This window comes from Pristiophorus japonicus, chromosome 10 (assembly GCF_044704955.1).
Source record: "Pristiophorus japonicus isolate sPriJap1 chromosome 10, sPriJap1.hap1, whole genome shotgun sequence".
NCBI lineage: Eukaryota > Metazoa > Chordata > Chondrichthyes > Pristiophoridae > Pristiophorus > Pristiophorus japonicus.
Genome location: NC_091986.1, coordinates 2,325,523 through 2,338,022, shown reverse-complemented (window position 1 = coordinate 2,338,022; position 12,500 = coordinate 2,325,523). Strand labels below are relative to the sequence as shown.

The window sequence follows — 12,500 nt, the reverse complement described above, 5'->3', positions numbered from 1 at the left end:
CCTCCATCTCCCAGTCTCCCTGCCCCAGTCCCCCATCTCCCAGTCTCCCTGCCCCAGTCCCCCATCTCCCAGTCTCCCTGCCCCAGTCCCCCATCTCCCAGTCTCCCTGCCCCAGTCCCCCATCTCCCAGTCCTCCATCTCCCAGTCTCCCTACCCCAGTCCCCCATCTCCCAGTCTCCCTGCCCCAGTCCCCCATCTCCCAGTCCCAGTCTCCCTGCCCCAGTCCCCCATCTCCCAGTCGCAGTCCTCCACACCTGTGCCCCATCTCCCAGTCTCCCCACACCCAGCCCGTGTCTCCCAGTCCCCCATCTCCCAGTCTCCCCACACCCAGCCCCCATCTCCCAGCCCCTGTCTCCCTGCCCCACTCCCCAGTCCCCAGGTCCCCCACACCCAACTCCTGTCTCCTTGCCCCAGTCCCCCCACCCCAAGCTCCCAGTCCCCCAGCCATGGCCCTGCGGCTGCTGTTCGCCACACTGCTCAATCTTCCGTTGCTGATGTGCGAGGGGAAAACAGTGCATGGATTTTTCAGCAGTCACACCGCAAGACAGAGTGGAGGGCAGCAAGTTGCTAAGTTTGTGTTTCATGGTAAGTGATTAATTTTAAACATTTATATATCTAGTAACCTTTAGTTATGCAACATCTCTCTTTGCAACGACTACCTTTGAAGTATCCACAATAATCTGGTGCTGACTTCTTAAGAAAGATCATGTCTTGTGAAAGTGCACATACTGCAATAGCTCAGAAGACAGTATAAATGTAAGATTTAAAGAAGTCAAAGGTTAGTCGACACGTGGCGAAAGGTTATATGAGCAAGTTGTCTTTAACGACCTTTTGACAAGTTCAAATGTCAATGCATTTGTTATCCATTCTACCCTGAATAATCCAATAGATCTAATGAAAATATGATAATTTTATCATGCATTAAGCAAAGCTTAAAAAAACTTTAGAATCATAGAATGATACAGCAGAGAAGGAGGCCATCCAGCCCAGCGTGCCTGTGTCCGCTATTTTGTCAGAGCTATCCAATTAATCCCACTCCCCTTTCCTCATTACTCTGTAATTTGTTTCCTTCAAATATTTATTCAGTTCTCTTTTGGAAGTTACTATTGAATCTGCTTCCACTGCCCTGTCAGGCAATGCATTCCAGACCACAACTCACTGCATTTTAAAAAAAAGTTTCCTCATGTCTCCTCAACCAATCACCTTAAATTGTTGCCCTGGTTACTGACCCTTATGCCACAGGAAACAGTTCCTCCTTATTTATTCTATCAAAACCATTCATGATTTTGAACACCTCAATCAAATCTCCATAAACTTTTCTTCTCTGAGGAGAACAACCCCAGTTTCTCAAATAACTGTAATCCCTCATCCCAGTACCATTTTAATAAATCTCTTCCACACCCTCTCCAAGGCCTTGACATCCTTCCTAAAGTGTGCTGCTCAGAATTGAGCCAAGGATCCTGTTATGTCTTGAATAAAGAGTCAGACTAGATACTGCGAGCTCAAAGTAAGGTGTGACCATAGTCCTTTGTTACAGATCTCAGAGTGTCTCTCCAGCCTGTGAGGCCTCCTTATATACAGGTGCTCCCAAGGGATTGTGGGATCCCTTGGGACTCCAGGGGATAAGCCTCTGGTGGTTAAACATGATATTTACAGGTTTACATACATAACAACACTCGCCCCAAAGTCAATAGTGTAACTATTTACAATGTGAGTCGATCTGGGGCCCTCCTTTCCCTGGTTGATCGACACGGTGCGAATGCTGGTTTTGGTCAGTCGTTGATTGGGCCCTCGCTGGGCTGCTGCACAGCTGGCCTTGCTGGGCTGCTGGGGGTGGTGAGTCCTGCTGGGCTGCTGCGGGTGATGGGTTCTGCTTCGTGGCCAACCACTGGGTCGGTTGCCACTGGTGTGTGTTGGGGGGTCGAAAAAAGTAGAATCTATTGTGGGTTGTTCTGGATAGTCCATGAATCTGAGTTTGGTTTGGTCCAAGTGTTTCCTGCAGGTGAGTCCATTTGAAAGTTTGGCCGGAAACACCCTACTTCCCTCTTTGGCCACAACAGTGCCGGGAAGCCACTTGTGATCTTGTCCATTGTTCAACACAAATACAGGATCATTAATCTTGATTTCGCATGACACATTTGCGCGATCATGATATGTATTCTGTTGAAGCCGCCTGCTCTCTACCTGTTTGTGTAGATCAGGGTGGACTAACGAGAGTCTTGTCTTAAGTGCCCTTTTCATGAGCAGTTCAGCGGGGGGAACCCCAGTGAGCGAGTGGGGTCTTGTGCGGTAACTAAGCAGGACTCGGGATAGGCAAGTCTGCAGTGAACCTTCAGTTACCCTCTTCAAGCTCTGCTTGATTGTTTGCACTGCTCGCGCTGTCTGACCGTTGGAAGCTGGTTTGAACGGGGCAGATGTGACATGTTTGATCCCATTGCAGGTCATTAACTCTTTGAACTCAACACTGGTAAAGCACGGCCCATTGTCACTCGTAAGGACGTCAGGCAGGCCGTGCGTGGCAAACATGGCCCGCAGGCTTTCAATGATGGCAGCGTACGTGCTTGCCGACATTATCACACATTCAATCCACTTGGAGTACGCATTTACAACCACTAGGAACATTTTTCCCAAGAATGGGCCTGCATAGTCGACATGGACCCTGGACCACGGTTTGGAGGGCCAGGACCATAAGCTTAGTGGTGCCTCCCTTGGTGCATTGCTTAACTGTGAACATGTATTACATTTGTGCACGCAGGACTCTAACTCTGCATCGATACTGGGCCACCACACGTGGGATCTGGCTATCACTTTCATCATTACAATGCCTGGGTGGTACTATGGAGATCACTAATGAAAGTGTCCCTGCCCTTTTTTGTCACCACTACCCGATTACCCCATAGGAAGCAGTCTGCCTGTATGGACATTTCATCTTTGCGCCGCTGGTACAGCTTTATTTCTTCCTGCACCTCTAACGGGACACTAGACCAATTCCCGTGGAGTACACAGTTTTTTACTAAGGACAGTAAGGGGTCCTGACTTGTCCAGGTTCTAATCTGTGGGGCGGTGACAGATGATTGCTCACTCTCGCATGCTTCCATTACCATAACTAAATCTGCGGGCTGTGCCATCTCCACCTGTGGTGGGCAATGGCAGCCTACTGAGAGCATCGGCACAGTTTTCTGTGCCTGATCTGTGGCGGATGGCGTAGTTGTATGTGGACAACGTGAGCGCTCTTCTCTGGATGCGGGCCGATGCATTCGTATTTATCCCCTTGCTTTTCGAAAAGTGAGATATAAGCGGCTTATGGTCAGTTTCCAATTCAAATTTGAGCCCAAACAGATATTGATGCATTTTCTTTACCCATAAACACACGCTAACGCTTCTTTTGTGATCATGCTGTAGGTCCTCTCGGCCTTACAGACTTCTGGATGCATAAGCAACCGGTTGCAATTTCCCAAATTCATTAGCTTGTTGCAATACACACCCGACACCATATGACGACGCATCACATGCTAGTACCAAACGCTTACATGGATCGAACAACATGAGCAGTTTGTTTGAGCATAATAGTTTCCTAGCTTTCTCAAAGGCATTTTCTTGGCTTTTACTCCATACCCATTCATCTCCTTTACGCAGTAAAGAGCAGTGGTTCTAACAGTGTACTAAGACCCGGTAAGAAGTTACCAAAGTAGTTCAGGAGTCCTAGAAACGACCGCAGCTCCATCACATTCTGTGGTCTCGGTGCGTTCTCGATTGCCTCCGTCTTCGAATCGGTGGGCCTGATGCCGTCCGCTGCGATTTGGCAGCTGGCTGGGAAAGATACGCTGGAACTGGGACGACGTCCGAGCGCTCTCATCCGTCGACGACACCTCATGTGCCCAGGTCCTAAATAAGTTCCCCTCGCTGTTCGAACCGGGCATCGGGAAGTTCCAAGGAGCAAAAGTGCTGATCCACCTAATTCTGGGCGCGCGACCCATCCATCACAAGGCAAGAGAGAGGGTGGAGATCGAGCTGGACAGGCTGCAACGAGAGGCCATCATTTCGCCGATCGAATTCAATGAGTGGGCCAGTCCGATTGTACCAGTCCTCAAGGAAGACGGCACCGTCGGAATCTGTGGTGATTACAAAGTAACTATCAATCGTTTCTCACTGCAGGATCAATACCCGCCATCAAAACGCTTTCCTTCGGGTTTAGATGTTCCTGGACCAGTGTGCACAAATCATCGTAAGACTTCGCTGTAGGTTTCACTGGAGCAAGCAGATTTTTCATGAGGCCATACGTTGGTGCCCCGCAAACAGTGAGGAGGATCGCCCTTCGTTTGGCAGCGTTCGCTTCTCCTTCCAGCTCGTTGGCCACGAAGTATTGGTCGAGTCGCTCCACAAAGGTTTCCCAATTATCTCCCTCTGAAATTTTCTCCAGGATGTCCATGGTTCTCTGCATTGTTGCGGTAGAGTTTGTCATCTGTATCTCGTCTCCAGTTGTTATGTCTTGAATAAAGAGTCAGACCAGATACTGCAAGCTCAAAGTAAGGTATGACCATAGTCCTTTATTACAGGTCTCAGAGTGCCTCTCCAGCCTGTGAGGCCTCCTTATATACTGGTGCTCCCAAGGGATTGTGGGATCCCTTGGGACTCCAGGGGATAAGCCCTCTGGTGATTAAATATGATATTTACAGGTTTACATATATAACCGATCCCATATGCTTTTTAAACAGTCTTCTCAAATTGCCCTGCCGTCTTCAAAGATTGATGTACATACACCCCCAGGCCTCTGTTCCTGCACCCCCTGTAAAAAAGAGCAGTGGTCCCAATATAGACCCCAAGGGAAATACCACTGTATATCCCTCCAGTCTGGAAAAACAACTGTTCACCACTGCTTGACTTTTTGTCCTTTAACCAATTGTGTATCCAAGCTGCCATGTACCCTTTAATCCCATGGGCTTTAATTTTGCTGACAAGTCTGTTATGTGGTACTTTGTCAATCACCTTTTCAAAGTCTATATACACATCAACAGCACTATCCTCATCAACCCTCTCTATTACTTCATCAAAGAGCTTGATCAAGTTAGTCAAACACGATTTGCCTTTAACAAATTGGTACTGACTTTCCTTTATTAGCTCCTACTTTTCAAAATGCCAAGTAATGTTGTACTGGTTTATGTCCCAAAAGGCTTCCTCACCACTGATGTTAGGCTGACTGGTTATATAGTTGCTGGGTTTATCCCTTGCACCTTGCTGGCTCAAATTCCTGGAACTCCCTCCCTAACACCACTGTGGAAGTACTTTCGCCACATGGACTGCAGCGGTTCAAGAAGGCGGCTCACCACCACCATCTCGAGGACAATTAGGGATGGGCAATAAATGCCCGCCTTGTCAGTGACGCCCACATCCCAGGAATGAATTTTTTTTTTAACACCTTTCCATAAACGGGGTGTAACATTTGTAGTCCTCGGGCACCATTCCCATGTCCTTGGAAGATTGTGGCCAAAGCCTCCGCAATTTTCACCCTTGCTTCCCTCAGTAACTTAAGATACATCCTAACCTGATTGGATGACTTTTCTACTTTGTGGACTGCCAATTTTTTGTAACAGAGGCAGCTGAGGGGAGACCTTATTGAGGTGTATAAAATTATGAGGGGCCTAGATAGAGTGGATAGGAAGGATCTATTTCCCTTAGCAGAGGGGTCAATAACTAGGGGGCATAAATTTAAAGTAAGTGGTAGGAGGTTTAGAGGGGATTTGAGGGGAAATGTCTTCACCCAGAGGGTGGTGGGGATCTGGAACTCACTGCCTCAAAGGTCGGTAAAGGCAGAAACCCTCACCATATTTAAAAAGTGCTTAGATATGCACTTGATGTGTCGTAATCTACAGGGCTACGGACCGAGAGCTGGAAAGTGGGATTAGGCTGGATAGCTCTTTGTCAACCGGCCCAGACGCGATGGGCCGAAATGGCCTCCTTCCATGCTGTAAATTTCTATGATTCTATGAATCATGCATGTAAAAGTATTGTTGGGGGCGAGTGAGGTGGTTTTAGTAGTATTGTGGATGTGAGAACAGTATGAGGGGGTGGCGAAGTTGGAAGGACCAGAGAGATGTTGAGATGTCAGAGTATTGAAGTACTTGGGTATTGAGAGTAGGTGGGTGGGCGCAGTATTCAGCTGGTTGAGAATAGTAGGAGACGTACTTTGAGAATGCGCGGAGTGATGTATTGGTGGAAGGATGCTCTTGGTGTGTGGGAGCGTGGGAACTTGAACTCCAGTATCATCATCTAGTGGTATGTGGAGGTGTGACTGGTAACATGACAGAGAATGGCTGCTCACGTAATACAGGCAATGGGAAATCCTATCGAGGTGCAACCAAGTAGAGAACGGATTCCCTAAAAAGGAATATAGGCACTTTTTAAGATATTAAAATTTACTAGCAATTCTCCCTTAATCAGTGTTATTTGTAATAATTCTTCAAGTTATACTGTACCACTTAATCCAAATTTTTATCCTTCCAAGGAAAATCCTCCTGCTGGGGTCTGCACTTTGTCACAGTAAGTGCAGCAGACTACACTGCTACTGTGGATTCGAAACAAAAGTTTGATGAGTAATATTATGCTCCCAGTTTCGTTATGAATGAGCATTAAAGTGATTCGTAATATTTATGTGACGGTAATACATAGTTAAGTGAAACCAGTCAGGTTAAGGGCGGTGCAACATTAGGAGACAAATACTTGTGACACCTGATGTAGTACCATGTAGTACTGTACAGGATGAGCAGTTATATTTTGTTAGGGTTCTCTACACTGAGAATCTGTCTGCAATCCACAACTGCTGTGCATTGCAATAATGCTACAGCAGCATGTATTAACAAGTTTAATAAACAGAACTTTTGACTTTCTTCAAACACTTACAGCCTCAGACCAACAGATTACTAATTTAAGTCCACCAATAGACTTGCATTTGGATTGGGAGTTGCAGGAAAAATGTGTCTCAGAAGTTCCCTTCCCCTCTCCTCCCTCAATACATGTACTCCCCCCCCCCCCCCCCACCCCACCTCCCATCGCTTCACCTCCCCCCTCCCCCCACAACTCCATCGCCTCACCCCCCTCCCCCCACAACTCCATCGCCTCACCCCCCTCCCCCCACAACTTCATCGCCTCACCCCCCTCCTCCCACAATTCTATCGCCTCACCCCTCTTCTCCCCCCCCCCCCCAACTCCATCGCCTCACCCCCCCCAACAACTCCATCGCCTCACCCCCCCCACAACTCCATCGCCTCCCCCCCCAACTCCATCGCCCCCCCCAACAACTCCATCGCCTCACTCACCCCCTCCCCCCACAACTCCATCGCCTCACCCCCCTCCCCCCACAACTTCATCGCCTCACCCCCCTCCTCCCACAATTCTATCGCCTCACCCCTCTTCTCCCCCCCCCCCCACAACTCCATCGCCTCACCCCCCCCACAACTCCATCGCCTCCCCCCCCAACTCCATCGCCCCCCCCAACAACTCCATCGCCTCACTCACCCCCCCCCCCGCAACTCCATCGCCTCACTCCCACCCCCCCACAACTCCATCGCCTCACTCCCCCCCCCACAACTCCATCGCCTCACTCCCCCCCCCCACAACTCCATCGCCTCACTCCCCCCCACAACTCCATCGCCTCACCCCCCCCACAACTCCATCGCCTCCCCCCCCAACTCCATCGCCCCCCCCAACAACTCCATCGCCTCACTCCCCCCCCCCCACAACTCCATCGCCTCACTCCCCCCCCCCCCCACAACTCCATCGCCTCACCCCCCCCACAACTCCATCGCCTCCCCCCCCAACTCCATCGCCCCCCCCAACAACTCCATCGCCTCACTCACCCCCCCCCCCACAACTCCATCGCCTCACTCCCCCCCCCCCCACAACTCCATCGCCTCACTCCCCCCCCCCCCACAACTCCATCGCCTCACTCCCCCCCCCCCACAACTCCATCGCCTCACTCCCCCCCCCACAACTCCATCGCCTCACTCCCCCCCCCCCCACAACTCCATCGCCTCACTCCCCCCCCCACAACTCCATCGCCTCACTCACCCCCCCCCCCACAACTCCATCGCCTCACTCCCCCCCCCCCCCACAACTCCATCGCCTCACTCCCCCCCCCCCACAACTCCATCGCCTCACTCCCACCCCCCCACAACTCCATCGCCTCACTCCCCCCCCCACAACTCCATCGCCTCACTCCCCCCCCCCCCCCACAACTCCATCGCCTCACTCCCCCCCCCAACAACTCCATCGCCTCACTCCCACCCCCCCCACAACTCCATCGCCTCACTCCCCCCCCCCCACAACTCCATCGCCTCACTCCCCCCCCCCCACAACTCCATCGCCTCACTCCCCCCCCCCACAACTCCATCGCCTCACTCCCCCCCCCACAACTCCATCGCCTCACTCCCCCCCCCCACAACTCCATCGCCTCACTCCCCCCCCCCCCCCACAACTCCACATCGACCCCCCTCACAACTCCATCGGCCCCCCCCCAACTCCACATCGCCCCCCCCCCCCTCAACACCATCGCCCCCCCCCCCCCCCCACAACTCCATCGCCCCCCCGGGGTGGGGGGGGGGGGGGGGGGGTAATCGAGTGTATGTGGGGGGGGGGGGGAATCGAGTGTGTGTTTGTGTGTGTGTGTGGGGGATCGAGTGCGTGTGCGTGGGGGGGATCGAGTGTGTGTGTGGGGGGATCGAGCGTGTGTGTGTGGGGGGATCTAGTGTGTGTGTGATCGAGTGTGTGTGTGTGTGGGGGGGATCGAGTGTGTTTGTGTGTGGGGGGGATCTATGTGTGTGTGTGTGTGTGGGGGGGGAATCTTGTGTGTATGTGTGTGTGTGTGTGGGGGGGATCTTGTGTGTGTGTGTGTGTGGAGGGGGGGGAGATCGAGTGTGTGTGTGGGGGGGATCGAGTGTGTGTGGGGGATCGAGTGTGTTTGTGTGTGGGGGGGGATCTATGTGTGTGTGTGTGTGTGGGGGGGGAATCTTGTGTGTATGTGTGTGTGTGTGGGGGGGGATCTTGTGTGTGTGTGGAGGGGGGGGAGATCGAGTGTGTGTGTGGGGGGGATCGAGTGTGCGTGTGTGTGTGGGGGGGGGGGGTCGAGTGTGTGCGTGTGTGGGGGATTGTGTGTGTGTGTGGGGGGATCGAGTGTGTGCGTGTGTGGGGGCTCGTGTGTGGGAGGGATCGTGTGTGTGTGTGTGTGTGTGTGTGTGTGTGGGGGGGGGATCGAGTGTGTGTGTGTGGGAATTGTGTGTGTGTGTGGGGGGATCGAGTGTGTGTGTGTGTGGGGGGTCGAGTGTGTGTGTGTGTGTGTGGGGGGATCGAGTGTGTGTGTGTGGGGGGGGTCGAGTGTGTGTGTGTGTGTGTGGGGGGGTCGAGTGTGTGTGTGTGGGAGGGATCGAGTGTGTGTGTGTGTGTGTGTGTGGGGGGGGATCGAGTGTGTGTGTGTGTGGGGGGGGTCGAGTGTGTGCGTGTGTGGGGGATTGTGTGTGTGTGTGTGTGGGGGATCGAGTGTGTGTGTGTGGGAATTGTGTGTGTGTGTGTGTGGGGGGATCGAGTGTGTGTGTGTGTGGGGGGTCGAGTGTGTGTGTGTGGGGATCGAGTGTGTATGTGTGTGTGTGGGGGGATCGAGTGTGTGTGTGTGTGGGGGATCGTGTGTGTGTGTGGGGGGGTCGAGTGTGTGTGTGTGTGGGGGGATCGAGTGTGTGTGTGTGTGGGGGATCGTGTGTGTGTGTGGGGGGGTCGAGTGTGTGTGTGTGGGGATCGAGTGTGTGTGTGTGTGTGTGGGGGGGGGGATCGAGTGTGTGTGTGTGTGGGGATCGAGTGTGTGTGTGTGGGGATCGAGTGTGTATGTGTGTGTGTGGGGGGATCGTGTGTGTGTGTGTGTGTGGGGGGGGGATCGAGTGTGTGTGTGTGTGGGGGGGATCGAGTGTGTGTGTGTGGGGGGATCGTGTGTGTGTGTGTGTGGGGATCGAGTGTGTGTGTGTGGGGATCGAGTGTGTATGTGTGTGTGTGGGGGGATCGAGTGTGTGTGTGTGTGGGGGATCGTGTGTGTGGGGGGGGGATCGAGTGTGTGTGTGTGGGGGGGGGGGGGTCGAGTGTGTGTGTGTGTGTGTGTGGGGGGGTCGAGTGTGTGTGTGTGGGGATCGAGTGTGTATGTGTGTGTGTGGGGGGATCGAGTGTAGTGTGTGGGGATCGAGTGTGTATGTGTGTGTGGGGGGGATCGAGTGTGTGTGTGGGGGGGATCGTGTGTGTGTGGGGGGGGGATCGAGTGTGTGTGTGTGGGGGGGAAATCGAGTGTGTGTGTGTGGGGTGGTGGGATCGTTCGTGGGTGGGTGTGATCGTGTGTGTGGGGGTTGGGGGTGATCGTGTGTGTGTGGGGGTGGGGGAATCGTGTGTGTGGGGGGGCGAGGCGTGGGGGGGATCGTGTGTGTGTGGTGGGGGGGATCGAGTGTGTGTGTGTGTGTGTGGGGGGTGAATCGAGTGTGTGTGTGTGTGTGTGGGGGGGGTGAATTGAGTGTGTGTGTGTGTGTGTGTGTGTGGGGGGGGTGAATCGAGTGTGTGTGTGTGTGAATCGAGTGTGTGTGTGTGGGGGGGAATCGAGTGTGTGTGTGGGGGGGTATCGAGTGTGTGTTGGGGGGGAACGTGGGGGGAATCGTGGGGGTGGGGGAGATCGTGTGGTTGTGGGGGGGGGATTGTGTGTGTGGGGGCGGGGGGGATCGTGTGTGAGTGGGGGGGTGGTCGATTGTGTGTGGGGATGGGGAGGATCGTGTGTGTGCGTGGGGGGGGGGGTCGAGTGTGTGTGTGTGGTGGGGGGGATCGAGGGTGTGTGTGTGTGGGGGGGAATTGAGTGTGTGTGTGTGTGGGGGGGGAATCGAGTGTGTGTGTGTGGGGGTGGGGGGAATTGAGTGTGTGTGTGGGAGGGGGTCGAGTGTGTGTGTGTGTGGGGGAATCGGGTGTGTGTGTGTGTATGGGGAGGAATCGTGTGTGTGTGTGTGGGGGGGGGGATCGAGTGTGTGTGTGTGGGGAAATCGAGTGTGTGTGTGTGTGGGGGGGGGATTGTGTGGTTGTGAGGGGGGGGATCGTGAGGGTGTGGGCGGGGGGGATCGTGTGTGTGTGGGGAGGGGTGGTCGATTGTGTGTGAGGGTGGGGGGGATCGTGTGTGTGTGTGGGGGGATCGAGTGTGTGTGTGTGTGGGGGTGGGGGGGATCGTGTGTGTGTGGGGGTGGGGGGATCGAGTGTGTGTGTGTGTGTGTGTGTGGGGGATCGAGTGTGTGCGTCTGTGGGTGGGTCGAGTGTGTGTGTGTGTGTGTGGGGGGATCGAGTATGTATGTGTGTGTGGGGGGGAGATCGAGTGTGTGTGTGTGTGGGGGGATCGAGTATGTATGTGTGTGTGTGTGGGGGGGGGGGGGGGATCGAGTGTGTGTGTGTGTGTGTGGGGGGATCGAGTATGTAGTGTGTGTGTGTGTGTGTGGGGGGGGATCGAGTGTGTGCATGTGTGTGTGGGTCGAGTGTGTGTGTTTGTGGGGGAGATCGAGTGTGTGTGTGTGTGTGTGTGTGGGGGGGGGATCGAGTGTGTGTGTGTGTGGGTGGGTCGAGTGTGTGTGTGTGTGTGGGTGGGGGGATCGAGTGTGTGTGTGTGTGGTGGGTCGAGTGTGTGTGTGTGTGGGTGGGGGGGGGATCGAGTGTGTGTGTGTGTGGGTGGGTCGAGTGTGTGTGTGTGTGGGGTGGGGGGGGGGGGGGATCGAGTGTGTGTGTGTGTGTGTGTGTGTGGGTGGGGTGGGGGATCGAGTGTGTGTGTGTGTGGGGGGATCGAGTGTGTGTGTGTGTGTGGGGGGGGGATCGAGTGTGTGTGTGTGTGTGTGTGTGTGTGTGTGTGGGGGGGGATCGAGTGTGTGTGTGTGTGGGGGGATCGAGTGTGCGTGTGTGTGTGTGTGTGTGGGGGATCGAGTGTGTGTGTGTGTGTGTGTGTGTGTGGGTGGGTCGAGTGTGTGTGTTTGTGGGGAAGATCGAGTGTGGTGTGTGTGTGTGGGGGGGATCGAGTATGTATGTGTGTGTGTGTGTGTGTGTGGGGATCGAGTGTGTGTGTGTGTGTGTGTGTGGGGGGGGATCGAGTGTGTGTGTGTGTGTGTGTGTGGGGGGGGGATCGAGTGTGTGTGTGTGTGGGGGGATCGAGTGTGTGTGTGTGTGGGAGATCGAGTGTGTGTGTGTGGGGGTGGGGGGATCGAGTATGTGTGTGTGTGTGGGGGGGGGGATCGAGAATGCATGTGTGTGTGTGTGGGGGATCGAGTGTGTGTGTGTGTGGGTGGGTCGAGTGTGTGTGTTTGTGGGGGAGATCGAGTGTGTGTGGGGGGGATCGAGTGTGTATGTGTGTGTGTGGGAGATCGAGTGTGTGTGTGTGTGGGGGGGGGGGATCGAGTATGTATGTGTGTGTGTGTGTGGGGGGTTCGAGTGTGTGTGTTTGTGGGGGAGATCGAGTGTGT

At 54.1% G+C, this 12,500-nt stretch overlaps 1 protein-coding gene across 1 annotated transcript in view; it reads left to right on the top strand.

The window, feature by feature from the left end:
* Window positions 1-12,500, top strand: part of gpr180 (G protein-coupled receptor 180) — a 93,481-nt gene that overhangs the window by 835 nt on the left and 80,146 nt on the right. The window contains exon 1 of the mRNA XM_070891690.1: window positions 1-585. This exon is cut by the window's left edge and continues 835 nt beyond it. Within this exon, the coding sequence (XP_070747791.1) occupies window positions 447-585 (139 nt within the window). The 5' untranslated portion in view covers window positions 1-446. The remainder of the gene's footprint in view (window positions 586-12,500) is intronic.